Source organism: Chiroxiphia lanceolata, chromosome 1, assembly GCF_009829145.1.
Source record: "Chiroxiphia lanceolata isolate bChiLan1 chromosome 1, bChiLan1.pri, whole genome shotgun sequence".
NCBI lineage: Eukaryota > Metazoa > Chordata > Aves > Passeriformes > Pipridae > Chiroxiphia > Chiroxiphia lanceolata.
Genome location: NC_045637.1, coordinates 24,697,298 through 24,717,815, shown reverse-complemented (window position 1 = coordinate 24,717,815; position 20,518 = coordinate 24,697,298). Strand labels below are relative to the sequence as shown.

The 20,518-nt window shown below is 41.9% G+C and overlaps 2 protein-coding genes across 8 annotated transcripts in view; one reads left to right on the top strand and one right to left on the bottom strand.

Moving 5' to 3' along the window:
• The window catches only part of RAD54B (RAD54 homolog B), a 64,248-nt gene extending 46,720 nt beyond the window's left edge, over positions 1-17,528 (bottom strand). Inside the window, exons 1-3 of one of the 2 annotated variants that reach the window (XM_032708689.1) lie at positions 17,434-17,528; positions 14,354-14,507; positions 13,549-13,672 (exon numbers count right to left, since the gene is read on the bottom strand). In XM_032708689.1, coding sequence (XP_032564580.1) covers positions 13,549-13,672; positions 14,354-14,491 — 262 coding nt within the window. In that variant the 5' untranslated portion in view covers positions 14,492-14,507; positions 17,434-17,528. The remainder of the gene's footprint in view (positions 1-13,548; positions 13,673-14,353; positions 14,508-17,433) is intronic. The other variant, XM_032708695.1, reaches the window with a different exon arrangement.
• Positions 17,529-17,695: 167 nt separating this feature from the next.
• LOC116797334 (RING finger protein 151-like) overlaps positions 17,696-20,518 on the top strand; it is a 34,587-nt gene continuing 31,764 nt past the window's right edge. For 5 of the 6 annotated variants that reach the window (XM_032708738.1, XM_032708761.1, XM_032708771.1 and 2 more), the window contains exon 1: positions 17,696-17,794. The gene's annotated coding sequence lies outside the window, so the exon portion shown is untranslated. Of the gene's footprint in view, positions 17,795-17,908; positions 18,000-20,518 lie in introns of those variants that run through there. The other variant, XM_032708746.1, reaches the window with a different exon arrangement.

Sequence of the window (20,518 nt, the reverse complement as noted above, 5' to 3'; positions counted from 1 at the left end):
GGTTACGCTCGGGCTTCGCCGCAAAGCTCGGCTTCTCCCGCACTTGGCAGCCGGCGACAGCCACCGACACGGGGGCTTCTTAAAGAGCCCGCTGCGCTCCCCGGCCGGGCTTCGGCACCGGCGGGAGCGGCACGAACGCCCCGGTGCGAGCGGGCCCCGAGCGCCGCCGCGCCGGCCCTGAGGCGGCTCGCGGCTCGCCCCGGCCCGCGGCATCGCCCCTCGGCCGCGGGCTGCGAGGAGGCACAAGGGCTGCGGCCGAGTCGTGACGGCTTCACCGAGTGTGTTACAGCGTGCGGGTACCGGGATCTTCTAATATCCACCAGCAAACAAACGACTTCTATTATAACACATCCAGGCATTCTTTCAGGATAAAAAAAATCTGATTTTTGTTAGCAAGACGTGCCTGCATTCCTAATGTCTACTCGACAACGTATCGCCTTAAGCCAAGTCTTCACATAAAAACGCATGCAAGGCTTTACATCTGTGTGGTCTAAACTAAATCAACAAATGGGAGAAAGAGAAAAACCTGCAGATGGAAGGAGAGGTGCTCTCAAACACGAAAAGCAAAAACTAAGTTTGAAAAATTACGTACTCCACTGAAAGAGTCCGGAGGGTGGAAACAAACACCATTTGAGATAGTGGCAACAGCTTCCTAAGCTTAACATGTTCAGCCTTGAAAACAAGGGAGCCTAGAAGCAGGGCGGGGGGGGGAGGAAAGAGAAATAATTATATAGCTTGAAATATCCTAAGGCTATAAAGACCTAGGTATAAATTTGTTTGCTCTAAGGGGAGAAAACCCAAAGCAGACACAAGCCACATTCAAAACAAGAAATTCACATTAAACAAAAGGAGACTTTTAACTGCTGAAAATCAATTAGCATTTAGAATAACAAGCACTTCTGGAACCCTTTCTGAGACTTGGCTTTCCTGTACCACCCAACGAAATTGGGACCAGTCCACTTTGCTGGAATTGCTTTCAAACCAAGATTAAATACAGCATTTTATAGTCTGAAGCCCATTATACTTAAATTTGAGAAACAAAATACTCTTGTGGTTAGAAGCACTATATGAAAACCACCACTTTTAAACACCTAATCCTTCCCTATTTCCTCTCACTTTGCACTTTACTAATATTAAGAGTACAAAGCTGGTGGCTATCCTTTTTTCCCCCTAATTTATGCACTTTGTTGTTCTTCTGTAACCGAAAAAAAAAAAATTGGATGTGCTTCAGGTAGTTTAGGCTCTGGCAGAAACTATTTAGAATTAAATAGTCAGAGGCAAGCTGTACCATCCGCTGTTGAAGCAGTTGTGCAGTGCCCGCCCACTCTCTTGACTTTTTAGTGACAAAAAGAAGTCACTGTTAGGTTGCGTGATTAAAGGCTCCTCCCCGCAGACACAAGGAGCACAAGTGAAAAGTGTCAGGCAGAGGAACCCACATAACCCAAATGAAGGAAACCAAGCCCTCAGTTCAGCTGCTCCCAGGGCCGAGGGTGCAACCCAGAGGGACAAGTTTCAAGAAGAGGCTCTCTCTAGGCCACCTTGCAGACTGAAGGAGGGGCTTACTGCCCACTGGGTTGGGACTCATTGTGAGATGCCAGGAATAGTATTTTGGGATTGGAAGAAATGAAGGCAAGACAAGGGAGGGTAAACCATGGAAGAAGTGGTTTGGGACAGAACAAGCACATGAAGATACTGGCGGGGGGTGGGGGGTGGGAATGGCATAAGAGGGACCAGGTGCATGTAAACAGGTGGCTGCTCATGGTTGTTCAGCCATGCCCTGCACCTGATCATTGCAGATTGTACTATCTTCTTGTTACACCACATTTGTAGTAAACTGTTTTCCTGAGGGGAATCTTCATTCTGCATAACAATGCATGGAAGCATATATGCCAGCAGCTGGAGTTGTACCACGGGTCACAATGGGCCAGGTGCTGAAGGTACTGGCAAGCAGAGAGACTGAAGCCCAGGTACACTGCCTGGATACCTGTGTGTGTGTGTGACCTCTGGCAAACACCAAGCCAGACTAGACAGGCAGTAGGCTTGGGATTCAAGAATTGGAGTGACTGTGAGTCTGGGCCAGATACTGCAGAGACCAGAAGGTCTGAGATTTGGCTGCTGGAGGGACACGAGGACACCTGGCAACTGGCCACTGGCAAGGTCATAAACCCAGACCAGCTGCCAGAGAGACCCAGTGCATGTTTGTGAGACAACTGGGAGACAAGGGGACCTAGGGACCAGTAACTGAGCAGAATAAGAATTTAAGGCTGGATCCATGTCATGTACATAAGTATTCCCCACAGACAGTTTTCATCACAGTCAGCCAGTGAAGGGAAAGGATGAGGCCACTGAAGCTGCTTGTGTTTGTGCAAGTGCTGTATTTTTTGATGTCTGGCTGTATATACACATACAGTGTGCACATGTGCCTCTTAGGGATACATCCTTATGGTCCTGGCCACAAGGAACTGCAGCAGTCTCCTCTATAATGGGCTACCAGATGCAGCAACTCCTTATATTAGACCTATCTAAACTTGTATCATTCTATCACCTTAATGTCGTTAGAGAGACCAAGTTTCCACACTCAAATAATTATAGCAAAATACTGCTATAAAGTTTTCTTTTGAGCAAGTGCCTGATGGAATGTCTGAATTACATATTGTTCTGCATGACTGTAAAATAACCCTTGTAAAAAATGAAGCTGGCTGCCAACCAAGATTTTTTCCTTCCTTTTTTTTTTTCCTTTTTAAAATAGCTCTGCTCATCAGCCTAAGGTGATACCAGTACTTGGATGAGAAATCACAGAAAGTGGAAAGCCTGGATATTAATGATACATATAGACTTTGAGCTGAAACAATAGCTGTAGCTCCAAGACAATTACAAAAAAAAAAAGTTTCCACAATCCACCCTTCATCCTACACCTTCCACCACCAACACTTGCACTTACGCAACATAGGGTACAGCCAGTTCAGCAAGATGATCCAGCTACAGAATAATCTATTTATTTATTTATTTTGCAAGCATAATAATTTAATAATTGGTTTAAGTCAACATAAATGTGGTACATTGCCAAAACAGTAATTTCTGCCTCCCCCCAACTGTGGCATGTTCCTGCCCCTTCATTGTGCTGGTATGAGCACTCACAAATCTTCTGAGCAAATCAGACCAGGGAACTGATGTGTACTCACATTAATAATTTTTTCTGAGCTGGGTCAGTAGTTCCCTGATCCAGTATGCCACAGGACAAATAATTCACAAAAAGAAAGCTTTTTCAGCCTCTTATCTGGATGACTGTAGGGTGAATTGCAAACCATATTCCTAAAGACTTCTGTTAACACAACTGAGGGGACAACAACAGTTGCAGAACTTCAACAGCTGGGAAATAAGACTTAGAACTACAGGTAACAGGTAATTCAGGGGTTTTGCTGTGAAAATGTCTAGAATTACTAACAAAAAAAGATACAAACCGTCCAGTCTGGAGAGCTATTGAGATTAATTAGTCACAGCTATAACACAATCAGGGATTAAGTAGCTGCATTACTATGAATTGCTGAAAAAGCTCAGAGGGCACAAATTTTACAAGTGATAGGTTTATATCATGGCCAGTAACTGCATCAAGTGGCCCATGTAAATTTAGGCACATTATGAGACAGAACACCCTGAAAAGGACAGTGTCTTAAATCAGGGGAGCATCTTAGAGGGAGAGGGAGAATACTTTGTCACACAGAACTGAGGAAGAATCTCTCCATGACAGACATAAAAAAAATAATCACTATAAGGCACATGATTCAAAGGCAAAAAGACATCTGAGAGAATTAAGGATGCCCTAAGAAAGCAGCTGTTTTGAAAGATGCAGTTTGGATCAGACAGCAAACATGAATATTGAAGGGAATGACGCCAGCTTGAGTGATTTAGGCTGGGACCTTCCAGTGCAAAAAATACCAAACCAAGAGATTGCTAAGACCTGTGAAGGTGCTTTGCCCACAAAGTGGTAGCCCCAGGATAAGTCTGAAGGACTTCTGTTCTTATTTAGTAATACGCAAGTAAACCAGCTCTACAGAGACCTGGGGTTAGCATTTTCAATCACCAAGGAGCCTGAAAGTCTTAGAGAACAAGAGGACAATTGCAAGATTTGAATCAAAGCTAAAATGAAACCCTAGTACTCTTGTGCTCATGATAAACAGTAAGAAGATTCAGCAGTTAGGATGGTGTATGTTACCCATCAGTGAATATACTGAGCTATACTGGCAATGGAAACATTTGTCAAGTATCAAGACAGTTGACCATTAGGTCATCATATAGTCCTTTCTACTGACACAACAGCAAGACAGTGCCAAGTCATTCGATCTGCTTGTCTTTAAGAGCCTGCTGCAGCAAAGGGTGGGTGAGAAAGCTTTCAACTCCAGAGATTTCTCATAGGAAGAGTTGTTTCATGGGCAATCTCTAAAGCTAAGGGGTACAGGCATTATTCATTAAGAAGAGGGTTGAAGATGACAAAGTTTTGTGAAATGAAAATTGCAAGACAACCCCACCTGGAAGTTAAGAGTGCTTAAATACATTTGCACCAGATCTTTTAGAAGTACTTTTAGATTACTTAAGTTGTATTTCAAATGGCTTTCTCATGTCACTTGATTTTTTTCCTCTCATCTTCATCAACACTTTTACCATCACTTTTGTACTTCCTTGTTCTTATCCTTGGTGTACCTGGACCTCTCAGACCACTCTTTTCCTTTCTCCTGTACAATTATTCTAAAACCTCTGTCCTGCGTTGGGGGTGGGGCAAACAAGGGGAAGCTCTAGCTCTTTTTTTTCCTGCATCTATTTTTATGATCACCATCTAGCCTGTATTAACTTCTAACCTCTAACAGTTCCTGCAACTGCTACAACAACAAGGCTCTTATCAGTTAAAATTCCAAGCATAAAACCTAACTACACTTCCGTTCCCTCTGCTGATGTAAGGCATTCTCTCAACATTTAGCCCACTGAAATGGGGAATAAATATATCCCTTAGACAATTAAAATGCCTTCCATGCCAAATTTTAAAGAATTTATCTTCATCTTAGTCTGACATTCCAAGGCCCACACATTCAGATCTGTAACCATCCTTCAAACTAAAGCTAAAGAACTATAAATTATAATACTATGTGACTATATGGCACCATGAATTAGCTCTTCACTTTATAAGTCAGGTCCATAAAAATAGAAAAGCTAAGAGCACCATTCTTTACAAATTAAGAAGTATGTCCGTTCCTAATACATGCTTTTTATCTTCTCTGATCCTCTCTTCCAACAAGCTTTTTGATGACTGATGAGAAGCAGCTGAGAAATACAGAAAGGTTTGAAAGTATGATTTTCTCAGGATATTTTGCTTAAATTCTCACATCCCCACTAGCAAGATATCCCTAGAAAAAGAAATGGTATAAGAGAAGTCAAGTTCCTGCAATGCTGACATTTTTTCATAGAGACATGTAAATTTGGGAGATTATGCTTTTAAATACTAACCTCAAAATACTTTACCGTGCATTACTCCCTGCATTAGACAGAGGAGCATTCTCCATTCTTCTAATTTTGCTCAGTGGATATTTTGAGGACAGTGAGATAACCATCTTATTATCTTGTTGACTTCAGGAAAGTCATATTGTGACAAAGCTTCTGTTTCAGGGGAAAACTTAAGGCCCAAAGCCAAAAGCTGGGACTGGACTCCAGTTATGCTGGCATGGCAACAGAGGGAATCCAAACAATGAGCACAGCTCCAGAAAGATTTGACAACTGTCTTTGAAGGCATCCAGGCCTAGTCTGCAATAATACTGATGATAGCTCAAGAAAACCTCCCAGTTCCCTTCAGTAAAGCATTTCTTGTCCCTCCACCTGATAGCTGCATTCTCTCTGTCTTCCCTTAAGTCCACCTTTGTATCTGTTAGAGACAGGAGAGCTGGGAACACACACACCCCAACCCTCAACACTCCAAACTAGGACTTTCCAAAGTGTGGAAGAATGTAAAGGAAAAACATGCAAGAAAATGTGAATAGCCATGTGTTTCTCTTTTGCTCGTCTTACATTCACATAGCCTGATAATAAATTTTGATAACCAAGAAAAAAAGTAAGAAGAAACTGTGTGAATACCTTCCCTCTGAATGAATGAGGGAACAGAAAGAATTATTACCGATAAACCTGAATCGTTTAAAATACTGTCTATACAGAGTATTTTCCAAGTTCCTAATTTTTAATGATTCAATGAAAAAGTAGATAATTTCTTTTTATATATATGGCAGACTATATGCTGTGTGTTTGCATGCAACTCCAGGGAGCTAAATTGCAATACATATATTGGAATAGTAAGTTCATTTCCCACCACATCCCCTGCCAGCTCTTGGAAAGGGGAGTTTGCTTTCTGTCTGCAGTTTCAAAATTAGGTATCTGTTTCTGCACAAGAAAGAGTCTTTTTTTTTTTCTTGTTTACAAATTTTAATTTCCAGTAACTTAGCAATATAAAGGAAAATACATGAAAGATTATCATCTTTACATGGAGCACAACTTTCTTTGATAGTGGATATATTGCTACTCAAAAGTAAGGAACCTGGCAATTTATATTTTTTCATTGTAAAGAAGCAGCCCCAGTTCCATTCAATAGACAAGCTGTGACTGGAAAACTTTCATTTTAATCCCTCCAACTTCTTTGGAAAATGTTGACTATCATACATCTAATATAACTCTTTTTCTTTATTTTCTGATCATGTAATACCATTCTGATTTCTGGTTTTCTTCCCCTCTCATTATTTTCATAAGTTTAAAGACAGAGCACAGTTAACTGGGACAAATGAAAAGTACATTTCTCTGTCAATTCACTGCTCTTTTCTCAAATGCATAAATATCCTGGTTATATCATTTATAATCACATAAAGCCTAGTTATTCACATGACAGCAAGATATGATCACATGAAATTATAAATTAGGTTGTACTAACTGTGGAAATATCACACTAGAATTATGCAAGTCTGGATTTGTTTTACAGCAGCATTGCCGATGGCTGCCCTGTCGAGGAAAGCAGCTTTGCAGTTGCTGAACATTATATGAGATGATGCTTTTGGTGGTGAAGCTTCTCCAAGTTCCTTCTTCCCATCTCACTCTTGGCTGCTAATTCTATTAGCACCATGTATCTCACCACTCAGCTGGTGGGCATCCCAAATCCAGGATGAGTAACAATGGTTAGGGACATGACAACAGCCCAGGGAATTTCAAGTGTTTACAGTCACCTGGGAAAATGCCAGGGAAGGTCTTAAAACAGCAGCAGAGTAGAAGACATCATCTCACATCCTAAGGAAGAGCACCAACTAAAAGGTGTTGTCCTGAGGAGATGCCAAAGAGTCCCAAAGTGAAAACACAAGCCATCTAGGGCACAGAAGTCTCCCTGCAACACATTGACTGCTGGGCAGTGTGGTACTGGGCCAGTGACACTGTGCGTGTATACCCACTGTGGCTGATGCAATAAATGAATGCTTGTGGAAGCAATTTCCCACCAGAGATATAGACAATTTCTCTTATGATACATGTACATCAATCCAGTTCTATTAACCAATCCCCATTTCCTAAGATGGCCCGATCAAACAGGTACAGATGACACTAAATAGCAATGAAACTATTCTGAATTGAGAATTGGTTTGTCTATTAATGTGTCTATTCACTATTACGAACTATTCTGTCTAGAACATTGCAAGGAGAAGGAGGTCATTGTGAAACATAAAGAGCTAGCAAAGTACTTTGGTAATATTCTGAATAAGAAATTATAACAAATTTACAAACTTGCAAAATCTAACTTGCAACCAATGCAGTAATAAATTACTTACGCTCAGGCATCCAGTTACACCTTAGCTGTGCTAAGGTGTACTTGGTAATTATTAAGAGCTACAGATGTTTATGCAGTATCTTTTACCCAAAGACTTAACTGCTTTACCAGCTATTTATAAAAACATTTCAAGGTTTTGAATGAGCTGCAGCTATACATGCAGCTCCACTGCTTAAATAGACAGATGGTAAAAATACTCCTCACTGGAATATCTTTTCCAGTTCATCTGTAAAGTGCAACAATAGAAATTGAATTAATACTTCTACTTTTGCAGACATCCAAGTAATTCTAGCAATAATATGCTTGATTATGAGATGCCAGGCCTGAATGTTTTTGTGTTATCTAGAAACCTAAAGTAAGCAGTTAGACTGAAACTGGACAATATGACAAACCCTGAAAATAACATCATTTAATCCTCTGAATCCTCTGATTACAAGTGATAGGTAATTGATTGCTACTGTCATAAATGAACAGTGGATTGTCTCTTACAATATTCAAATTAATTGGTTAAGAGGATTTTTATTCATATCAAGTGATAGAAGGTACCAGACAAACCTGTAACAATGTTCTAGAAAGCTGAAGGAGCCAACAAAGATTCCCATTATGGAAAAGGAAACTTAAGTGTGTAGAGAGTCCAAACCTTACAGACCAATGTACTCAGTAAACATTAACACTGCAGAGAAGATAGAGAAAATATATTCAGAACACACAAATAATAAATACCATTAATATCATCAGCATGGAAAGCATTCAGCAACATCTATTGAGAGACACAGGATGAACACATTAACCTTGTTGTGAAATATTTACAATCTGTCCTCATTGTTAGGTCAAAGATAATATCTGAGTATGCATTTTGACAAAGTTCCTCTTGGAAGACACATGAACAGATGTCAGAGATGGATGAAGGACAAGGTACTCCTGAACCAAAAACCAAACAGGAGGTGAGCTGTAACACAATAAAACTACATCCAGTTTTTCTGTTCACTTACATTAGGTTCAAAGAATGAAATCTCAGTCCAACTGGAATGTTGCACCTAAGTGTGCAGGTGAAAGAGCTATTGATTTCCTCACATGGTGTAGTAAGCTCAAAGAGTAAAACAGAGCAACATTCTCCTAAATTAAGAATACCAACAGAAGGCAAGCTGTAAACTCAGATAATAGGCATCAATTAAATTCATTATGTTTTATATAAATATATATATTAAAAACATTAAGTTGAAGATGAAAATGTGAGTAAAAACCTGAGTTCTGGCCAATCCTGCTCACCAGCAACACTGAGATACTAAGTACAGTTCAGGGATCTGCCTGTCCATTGTTTCTTCCATTCAAATTATTTGTATTTTCTTGTTATTGCTTATAGATTCTCAGAATGTAATGAGGACAAATAGAAACCAAGCACTTAAGAGGTGCAATAATATCCTTCCAAACACATTTATGATTTTGTTTTCACTTACTGTTAAATAGTTTAGGAATGTTAAAGTGATTTTCATTTTTAAAGAGCATGGAGACTTAGCTGATAGAATTCTCTGGAGGCATGTGAGAAAAAACACTAACAACAATGTCAAATAAATTACCTCCCCCCACCCAGATCCATTGTCAGTGTCAACAAGTACTGTATTATGAATACAAAACAAGGGTACCAAGGAGATTGCTGTGCTCTTTGCCTCTTAATCACAAGCAAATACCAGTTCAAAAAGCAGTAGTAAAGTTCATTTTCCTACAAAGATACATAACATAATTTTCCAGTATTCAGAAGTTATAATCACAAATAGTAAACTGCCCAATGAATAGCATGTTCAGTATCTTACAGTTCAGTCTTAAAATCACAACACATAGACAGGTTTCACTTACAGTTGCTACAAACTATTAAACGTCTTTAGAAATAGCTCATCTTGTAGAATTTCTGAGTCCCTTATGCTTTACTTTTATTAGTGACATTTTTAGGAAGAAGTTTTTTTGAAAAGAAGCCTAGAAAATCAAGTGAGTTTTTAAGCCAGATATGCTGTAATTTTTAGACTGCTGCTATCTAATCAAATCCTTACTTGTCTACTCCAGGAATTGGACACCATGTGCCAGATAACAAGCTTTTTTTTAAAGAATGTGCAGCATTTTCAAGGCTGGGTTTCAGAAAGATTAGCTCTGTGAACAGTGTGCAGTTGTCCAGTGGTTCACAGGTGTTTCACAAGAATCTCAATGGAAACTAGGGTATTTATTTACACATTCCACTGCTGCACTGGAAACCCAAACACAGCGGCTTTGAGCAAGATATAAAAATAGCAAACTGTTTATCATCTGCATTAAATGATACAGAGACAATAAACCAAAATAATGCATACACACAAACTTTTTCAATCTTAAAATTATTTTAGTGCCCCTTTAACAGGAAAGTATTCTTTGGCTGCAGAGACTGGCAGTCAGATATAATTCCATTACAATATTAATAATAATAAAAACCCCAAACTGACTCTGGCTTTCACAAATGGTTTCCATTACTTCTGAATTTCATACCAAAACCAGCTTTGACAAAACAATTTCATTTCACACTACAAAGGAGGGTATGGTTTACACAATCTATGTAATTGCTACATTAGTGTAATGAATAGCAGACAAAAGTGACATAAAGGGCAGAAACCATCTTGGAAAATCTAAGTTATTAAGAAATTACTTAAGATTTAACGGAGACAGGATTGTTTTCTCACTACAGTGCTTGCATCACCAGTGAACCTGAAGACCATAACTAACACTGACATTAGATATCCATATCCTTCTTTTATATGATAGCTTTATGAAGCCTTGCAGGGTTAGCTCCATTCTGCAGGCATAGAAAGGCTTTGACACAAAATGGCTTGTTCAGTTACTTAGAAAGGCAACAGCACATCAACTGAAGCAGCTCACCCAGTCTCACTCCACAGCATTTTTGGTTATTTTTTAAAAGTCATCAGAGAGGACCCATACCAGCCGCACCCGGAATTCATGATACTGAAAAGGCATTTAGTATCTTCTCCATTTCACAACATTTTTTGCTGGAAAGACTGCTGGTTTCCCAGATTATTTTGGAAATAAATCCACAGTTTATCTTTCAAGTGCACTGCTAGTCAGAACCGGCAGATGGAAATTTTTGCAGATGTACCTGTAGGGAAGCATGACGCTTCAAACTACTTGTCCCATGCACACAGAGAATCTTCTGCAAGTGGAAGCTTCATCAGAAGAACTGGAAGTTCCAGCCGTAAGACAAAGACACACAGGGAGGCTGAATTTCTCCATATTAGCTCATCCAAACAGAGTACATACACTACTCTGCGTCACATAACATGCCAGTGGCAGCACCCTCTCAGGGCTATCACACCCCCATTTTCTGGAGGTGAAACCCAGCAGGAAGAGTCAATGGGAAAGCCTCTCCAAAGCACCTTACAGAATGGAGGGGGTGGCTGCCTCCTAGGGCCTGAAACCTGTGCAAGAAAGGGCATCTAGAGATTGCACAAGGCTTATAATGAGATTTCTGATTGGGGGCAGGGGGGAAGAAAACCACAAGGACGAGCAAGAGGGAGAGACGAAGGTGGTTCAGGGAGGACCAAGCACGTAACAATAAGAGGAAAAAGGCAGCCACCTTTAAACAGGTGATGGTCAGTAAGCTCTTTCAGCAACACACTGCATCCTCTTGCTGGAGCCAGTCCCACCTTCGTACTAAACTACATTTCTAAATATTTTCCCAGGTGAAAGGACTCTATTCTGTGTGCATAAGTGTGTATGGAAGTGGACATGCCAGCAGCTGGAGCTGGACCACACACAGGTCATAGGGCCCAGGTACATGAAGTATCAGCAGAGAAGCCAGAAACCATATACACTGCCTGGATCCATGTGTCAGTGTGTGATTGGTGGCTAACACCAACGTGGATTAGTTGGCAGTAGGATAAGAGGCTTGGGAGCCAAATACTGGAGCAGCAATGAGTCTGGGCCAACTACTGGAGAGACCAGGGAGTTTGAGAGTTGATTACTGACGGGACCAAGAAGTCCAAGCAAGTTACTTGAGACCAGGACACCAGGGGGTTGGCTACTGGTAAGTCTCACTACCAGACAGACACGTTTTTACTTGTGCATCCCTAGTGCACAAAGCAGCTGGGAGACAAGTGGATCCAGGAGCCCACCACTAATTAGACCAAGTGGCTAAGGCCAAGTACTTGAGGGACCTACAGTGTGCTCTTACCTGTGGGAGTGCAGGTCTGCATACCAGCACCTGGACTGGGAGCTGTGGGCCTTTGTGGCTCATGTGCCCACAGCTGGGGTGTCCAGCAAATCAAGGAGCTGGTTACTGAACAGACTGAGTGCATAAGATCAGTTACCAGAGGGATCTGTATTCTCTGTGTCCATGTGTATTTATAGATAGATACATGTATGTTCATTTATTTTCCATGAATAGGCTTTCACCCCAATCAACCAGAGAGGGGAACAGGATGCATCCACTGGCACTGCTTGTGCTTGCCCGAATGCTGTGTTCTCTCTCTATGTTGGTCTGTGTTACCAGCCGTGTGTATATGTACATTGGATGTATGAGTGCCTATTGGGAATAATTCCCTATTGGGAATTAGCCTCACTATTGGCTAATTGGGATGCAGAGCTATGGCAGCTTTGCTTCAGTCAGGCTTCAAGATTTAGCAACTTTTATCACAAATAAAATAAGACTTTGTTAAAGCCTTCTGAATTATATTTCCAACAACTCAAGGTGATAAGTGACCATGAAATGCTCTTTTAAAACTCTACTCATTACACAAAGTATCAATTAAATAAACCCTAAAACATCATTATCCAATGTCATTAATTATGAAGAAACAACAGTGAAATAACTGTTAAGACAGGTGTTGAAATGCCTGAGCTGGCTCCAAAAGGAGTGATTTTCATCCATCAGTGTTAATAACCCAGTTCAAGTGCAAGGCTTTCAAGATGCACTCGACTCTGAGGTCGTATTCGCACAACACAGAACTATGCTGTTTTCTGTGGTCAGGGCACACCAAGACTGGGAAATGAAGACACTCAACCCCACACAGTTGTTCAAGTCCATCAGAGTGCCTTTGCTACAGTTCAGACACTTCAGTGTCTTTGCAGTGCTTACTACCCAGCTTTTCAGAGTAATATTCATTACCAGAACACAAATGACTAGAGTACACACACAGAGATGAGCAGAGCCAGTTCTGCTCTGCTGGTAGAGTTGGCTTGAGCCTTGAATGCCCACTGGAGACACTGAAGAAGAGAAACCCTCATGAATTTTGGAAAAAAACCCAAATCCATTCAGAAGGGTTAGCATTCTCTGCACGAGATCAGCAAGGTCTCCAAATTACAACACTTTCCCACTATTTAGGGCATCGCAGCTCTTGTATTGCTATAACTGTGGATTAGTGAGTTGACTATAGTGCTCTTCTGGAAGACACAAATCTGAATAGTGACACTATCAACTGGCTTCTAAAATACTTTTTTCCCCCCCTTTTTATTAAAAAAGTCATTTAATGCTTGTTTCTTTTACTCTCTAGCCAATAGAATACTAAATAATGCCACCATTGCACAACCCTTATAATAGTATTCCATGAAAATTCAGTAAGCAGCATGTTATTCATAAGCTTTAAAATTCTCTAATGATACATGGCAGTAAATAAGAAATATCTTCTTACCAGCTTTGGGCACAATTACTGTTTTCATTTCCACCTTGCTACACTTACCAATGCTGAAACTTGCTTTTGTCTTTACTTTTCCAGTTGACTCCACAGACTGTGTAAAATTTTCATTTTGATTCTGGACACATATTTTAGAAAGCAATGAAGCACTTCCCTCTTTCTCATCTCTCTGCAAAAGAGAAATGAGTTCACAATAGCATTTCTTTCATGCAGGTGAAGAGAAATAGAGAAAATAGCAAGGGATCTCAAGCACAGTGATTGTCGTTATCAAACTGTCTACATAAATATATACACCCCTACACAACTATATGTATCCCAGTGTTCACAAGAGAAAGTATATGCACACAGTATCAAACACCACTTGTGCCAATAGTTTATGAACCGAATTTAATAAAATTCAAATTCAGTTATGTAGATAAACAAATAGAAATTGTGATGCTTTTTTGGGTTATTGTTAAAGGCTTCAGGTAAAGTTCCTCGCAGCAAAACTGCAACTCAATGTACTGACACTTTATTACGTGTATCTTGGGTTTTTAACTACTTTTACCAAAAATATCCAACAAAGCCCATGCAAAGATACAATCCTTACCTCAGCTACACTGGGAATTGTATTTGGGCTCAACACTGATTACTTTTATTTACTTGAAAAACATTTTTCTGTATCCACTTCACAGAGTTAGAGAAACCTACCTGAGAAGCAAGATCAAAGGTGCTGAGAGCAAAGCTATCAAAATCTATTCTGAACAGATAATTTTAGCAGAGGTTGTTTGTGGTGAGCTCAGATACTATCTTTTAGTCACGATACTGTACAAACAAATATACTTTTCAGTGAGTGCATTGTTCATTTTACCTCTTTTAATGTCATTTCTTGGTCCATCTCCTTAGTTGCATTCTTGGGATAAACTGCAATACATTTTCCTGGTGGTGTAAACTTTGGCTTTTTGGCTACATTTCCTAGGACTTGACTCGGAGCTGCAGATCGCCTCATCTTTAGCTGTACTGCTCTGGCAGGTGGACAGGAAGGAAGGAAGCAGATAAAGTCAACTGTAGTCAGAATAGCTTTAAATACAAAAATACATCCAAAGATAACAAAGCAAGCACTATTTTAAAACAACGTAAAGGATATCATAAAATATTTTCAAATAACAATCTTAATTCACAAGCATAATACAATTTAAGAAAAAGTAGTATCGTTACAATGCATTAAGTACTAAGAAGGATCAACTACAGCAAATTCTGTGGTTGAACACTTCCTTTTTCTTTTAAAAAGCCAATAGTGCAGTTACCAATCACAAGAAATACTCTGGAGATAAACACTGTCCGGCTGCTTAACAAACTTACATAAGTTTGTAAAAAGAAAGAAAATTTGAAGCAAAACTAACTATTCTAAACACTTAAAACGTAACTTTGAAAAGCCCTTTATTAGTGCACAATGAGCAATGAATGTTGAAGGTATGTCTCATCCACTATAATGAGATTACAATTGGGCAAGAAATAAGCTCAGAATTAGAGTGGAGCTCCATGTTGTGTCCACTTGAATAATGGAAGAAATCTATAATAGGTTTTCCCTCAAAGTATAAGAATATTATTCCCCTGAACAACCTTAGGACAAAACCAATACGCCAATGTTAATATGGCAAAGTTTACTTGCAACCACTAGAATAATGAGTTATAATCTTAATGCTTCAAAGCAGTAGACAGAAAACAAGAGAAGAAAATTCCAATAAAATAACACAGTAGCTGAAATGAAGAAGCCAAGCATGGTACAGCAACTTATGGAGCATATTTTGGTTTAATTCTCATGGACTGTTTCCTTTAATTGATCCCTCCAACTACTAGGTTAAAAACAAACCATAATACAGATTGCAGATACAAACTTCTCTACTATCTCGAAGGCACGTTTGCATCCTGCTGCAACAGCCAGTGTGTTTCTGCACTTTTTTTGGTGCTACTCTGCACTCCAGTGGCTTCCTGGGGCACAACCACCGTTCTTCCCAAGGTTTGCATAGAAGCAATAATGGATTATGGTCAAAACACTTTGCAAACACGCAGACACTAACATAAGCAAAGCTCTCTCCTCCATATCTGAACAATTAGGATATATATGATGCTGTTACTATATGTAAACCTTAATGGCAAAATTGCCTGAACTATTGTCACTTCCACTGTGACTGTTATTAAAAATACAAGGAAAGAAGCCCCTGACTATGTGTAAGCAGAAGTTCACGTAAGTTAGGCCTACTTGACAACAGCGTTAGCATATGAATTTTAGTTAACCCTATGCAATAAGGGAGTAGCTTGGTTATTATAACAAGACTATCCGTAGTGTGAACACCTGATAGTCACTGTGAACACTGCAGAGGAGTCAAGAACCTTCCAGATGAGCAGACTGCAAGTGTCAGCACTGAGCACAGCCAGCTTCAGGTGCCATGTGAATCTGATTGAGTTCTCTACCCAACCCAACAATACATGGTGACACCCCACGACTCTGCGTGAGGACCATCTATAGCATGGCTGAGCTGCTACATTAACCCTGCCCATGCACTTCCAGAGCTTGTCACATCTTCAGTGGAACAGGGGAGCTGTGCAGTTTATAAATTGCACATATTTGTGATTGAAGTGTTTTGGTTTCCAAATTCATTTGGGCATTGTGCTGTCTATTGGTCTTAAACCACAAAATCAGACTCGTTAGGAAATTCCAAAATAGTAAGAAATTTAATACCCTTGGTAACTCAATAACTTCACTCATGTTAAATTTTAGAACCTGTAAGAATATTTCCAATATTACCCACTTGCAGCTACAAAAACCTTTAGGGGGTTTGTGTTTTTAAAATGGAATATTGCTTCCAGCAATACATCTTCCTCTCTGTCTTCAAAATATAAGCTTTTATAAAATATAATAAAAACAAAAAAATACAACAGATAATAATTAAAGTGTTTATATTTTGTATCTTTACAGTAGCACACAGAAAAAAATAGACCATCATGGATGTGCAACAAATGACTGATGCCAAATCTTGTTTGTAGATGAGATCAGAGTGGATGTAGCAAGGGCAAGAAACAGCTCCACCCTACAACTACATCAATTAACTTGCAATTATGGCCTTTCCTCAGAGACACCACCTATATACCAAACCATCCTGTACTTGCCTTACCTTTAGGTCTGGCTGTAGGGGAACAGCTGCAGGGAAACATCTGCAAGCAATGCAAAAAGCACAGCTCCTGCCTTTTATTAACCACCTGGCCTGACCAAAGCCAGGGCACCATGAAACTACAGCCCAAACCGTCTTGGGAGTGCATCTGGTTTGGCAAGCACTGCATTCGGTAGTACTTTTGGTACACTAATAGCTGCATTACAACAAAACACACATACAAAGAACATTTCAAAATTTTACACACCCAGCCCAACTCGGTGTGCACAGAGCCCTGCTAAAAGCACCTCGGCTGCTCTCCCGAGTGTTTGAAAAGGCACTCCCGGCACAGATGGTGAGGCAAACAGGGGCTGTGGGCAACTACAAAGGTGTGACACGGGATCAGCTTTTAGTCATTTAAACTGAAGGCAGCGAGTGCATCGCCTTGAACATAGATATCAGTGAAAAAATCACTTCATATGATAAGTAGCCGTAAGGACTTTTCACAAGGGCATGTAGTGACAGGACAAGGGGGAATGGCTTCAAACTAAAAGAGGGTAAGTTTAGATTAAATATTAGGGAAAAATTCTTTACTATGAGGGTGGTGAGACACTGGTACAGGTTTCCTAGAGAAGCTGTGGGTGCCCCATCCCTGGAAGTGTTCGAGGCCAGGTTGGATGGGGCTATGAGCAACCTGGTCTAGTGAGGTGTCCCTGCCCGCGGCAGGGGGATAAAACTGGGTGATCTTTCAGGTCCGTTGCACTGAGGTCCCCCGTCCGTGCCCCCGATCCCTCCGTACCTCCAGTCACCGCATTCCCCGCCGGTCCCGCCACCTCAGCGCCGCTCAATTGTCCCGCCGCGGGCTCCCGGCAACCCCACCGGCCCCGCCACGCATGCGCCCTGCGCAACCACCCCCGCCCGCCCGGGCGCTGTGGCGCTTCCCGCCGGACGCGCGTGCGCGGGACCGTGCGGGGCCGCGCGGGAGGGGGGCGGTGGGCGGGGCCCTGGGAAGGCCCTTCCCGCCCTCGGGAGAAGCTGAGTGCGCGTGTGCAATGCTACACACACAGCATGGCGGAGCGGGCGCGTGCCGCGCCGCCGCCAAGCGAGAGCGACCGTAAAGGGAACCTGGGCTGCGCGACAGCGGGCGGTGGTGGCGGCGGGTGAGTGAGAGGGCGGTGGAGCGGGGCCAGGGGGGCCCGGGCGGGATCGCCTGAGCGGGAGCGGCAGCGGTGGCGGGCAGCGGGGCCGTGCGAGACTGGGCCGTGGGGTGGGGGGCGCTGCGCGCAGCATTTGTCGGGGCCCGTTCGACCGCCGCCCTCTGTGCCGGGCTGGCGGCGGCGTCGCCGTCGTGTGGAGAAGGGAAAGGTAATTGTGTGTGTGTGTGTGTGCAGTTGTGTGTGTGTGTGTGCGCAGCTGTGGGGAGGAGGGGTGTGCAGCTGCGGGGGATGTGTGCAGCTGTCTGTGTGTGTGCGTGTGTGTGCAGCTGTGTGGGTGCGTGTGTGTGTTTAGTTCTCTGTATGTGTGTCTCTAGTTCTGTGTGTGTGTGTGTGTGCAGCTGGGGGGGGGGGTGCAGTTCTGGGGCGGGGGGGTGCAGCTGTGTGTGTGCAGCGCTCTGTGTGTCTATGTGCAGCTTTAGGGGTGTCTGTAGCTGCTTGAGGCCACGTAGGTGCTGTTGCTCAGTATCAGGTTGCTGCTCCAGATGTTTCCAGCCAATTTTGTGTTCCATGACCAGGATCATTGCCTTTCCCTGAAGTGCCTTTCCAGGCCACACCCAGAGGCCTTCCCATTTTTTCCTGTGCAAAGTTCCCCCTCCCACGACCCCGAGGAGAGAGAAGCTCCTCTGACCCTGCTCCTGCCTGTAGCAGAGCCTGGCACTGCACAGCCTCAGAGGTGCTCACACAGAGTCATGGAAACAGTCGGCTTGGAAAAGACCTCTGGGATTGTTGAGTCCAACCTCTGACCAAACACCACCTTGTCAACTAGACCATGGCACTGAGTGCCACATCCAGTCTTTCCTTAAACACCTCTGGGGTGGTGATGCAACAATCTCTCAGGGCAGTCTGTTCCAGTGTTTAATCACCCTTTCTGTGAAGAAATTCTTCCTAATGTCCAACCTAAACCTCCCCCTTAAGCCTATGTCCTCTTGTCCTCTTGCTTGTTACTTTGAGAAGAGGCCAACCCCCACCTGGGTACAGCCTTCTGTGAGTTGTAGGGAATGATAAGGTCTGAACCTCCTTTTCTCCAGGTTAAACAAGCCCAGCTCCCTCAGCCATTCCTCGCAGGACTTGTGCTCCAGTCTCTTCACCAGCTCTGTTGCCCCTCTCTGGACTCTGATCTGTGAGAGACGGGTTGTGCATCAATCACTCTGTTTTGAGTGGGTTTTGCAGTGCAATGACACGTGTTGTGTAAAAATGCTCTTTGTCAGATTAGTTCTAGTTTCTGGTAGAGGCCTTAAATTAACTGTGTAGCTCATACTGCTCATTATAGAAGCTTCTGTTGAAAAAAGTCAGTTGTTTACACCAGTGTAAGCTGGTATTGCTGTCCATTCATTCTTACTCTCTTCTGTTCCCTTTCTCTTACACAATGTTCGTGAGACTCCACAGGGCATCACTCAGAGGGAGTAACTCTATAGCTCAAGGCTGTTTTTAGGTGTGCATCTGCCTGGCAAACAACATGGGATGACAATTGCTGAGAAGTTAATACCTATGAAGTCTAGAGGAGATTTTTGCTTGTCAAAAGCAACAGGGGGAAATAAAATATATGTGAAACAGTGGAAAGCAAATAGCATGTAATAGTTTATATTTTTTCTCCCAGACAAAGACATCCCTGTGCAATTATACCCTTTACAATTTATGCATCCTCCCCCATGTGTTCTTCATGCTCCTTGCTAGTCTTGGTGCTTTGTGGTCTGGGGTCTTCTAACACCTTAGTGTATTCTCTCTCCATCTGCATGCAGGCAAGCCATTAACTGTTCTTATCTTGTGGAGTTGTAGCTTCTGCTGATGGCTGTGAGCTTCTTATCTTCTGGTTTATGCTACTTGTGCACCTGCTCTCCAGCAGAGCATGGGAAAGTCCTAGACTTAGGCTAAACATTACTTAGCAACATCTAAAACATCACTGTGTTAGCAACATTCTTCTCATTCTTATGGCAAAACACAGCACTGTACCAACTACTAGGAAAATTACTAAGAAAATTAACTCTGTTCCAGCCAAAAGCGTATCTGAGTGAAAGTCCACAGCTTGTGGCCAGCTTCCAGCAACTCAGGCTTACTCATAACAAACAAATAAACGTAAGTAAACAGCATACTAAATCACATAGAGTTGTAACTGTGTTAAGTGGCTCATTCTATTTAAAAGTTACTTTTTTATGCTAAACAACTAACAGTTGTCAACAAAATAGTTTTTAGGTGCAAACAAAACAGGAGAGTGACAATGGTGAACTGTAATACAAAAATAAGTTTTGAGGCCAAATGGAGGAAAGAGAAGTATGTGGGAATGACCAGAGGTTGTAAATTAGCTCATTTTCTGGTGGAAATACTGAGTAAAGTGATCTGTACTGCTAGAGTGGCATTCATCTGATGCTCTCTCTCTCTGCCTTTCTCTTGACTGAAGTCTGTCTCTTGAAGCCGGCAAGAACATAAAACTTCGCTGGTTTTTCAGGTCAGGAAAAGTCTACTGGAAGAGGTCTGGCACTTCAGTAACAACTGGAATGTTATCTTTAGAACCCCCTTCCTTGTGTTTTTTGCCTCAAAGTTCCCATCCACTCTTCATTGGAACTACGGTTTGTTTGGGGCTTTATACATACATATATTTATTTATATGCATATATATCTATTGCACTTCATTTTTCTGTCAGGCACAAATAAAGTTTTTGTTTCTTTTTG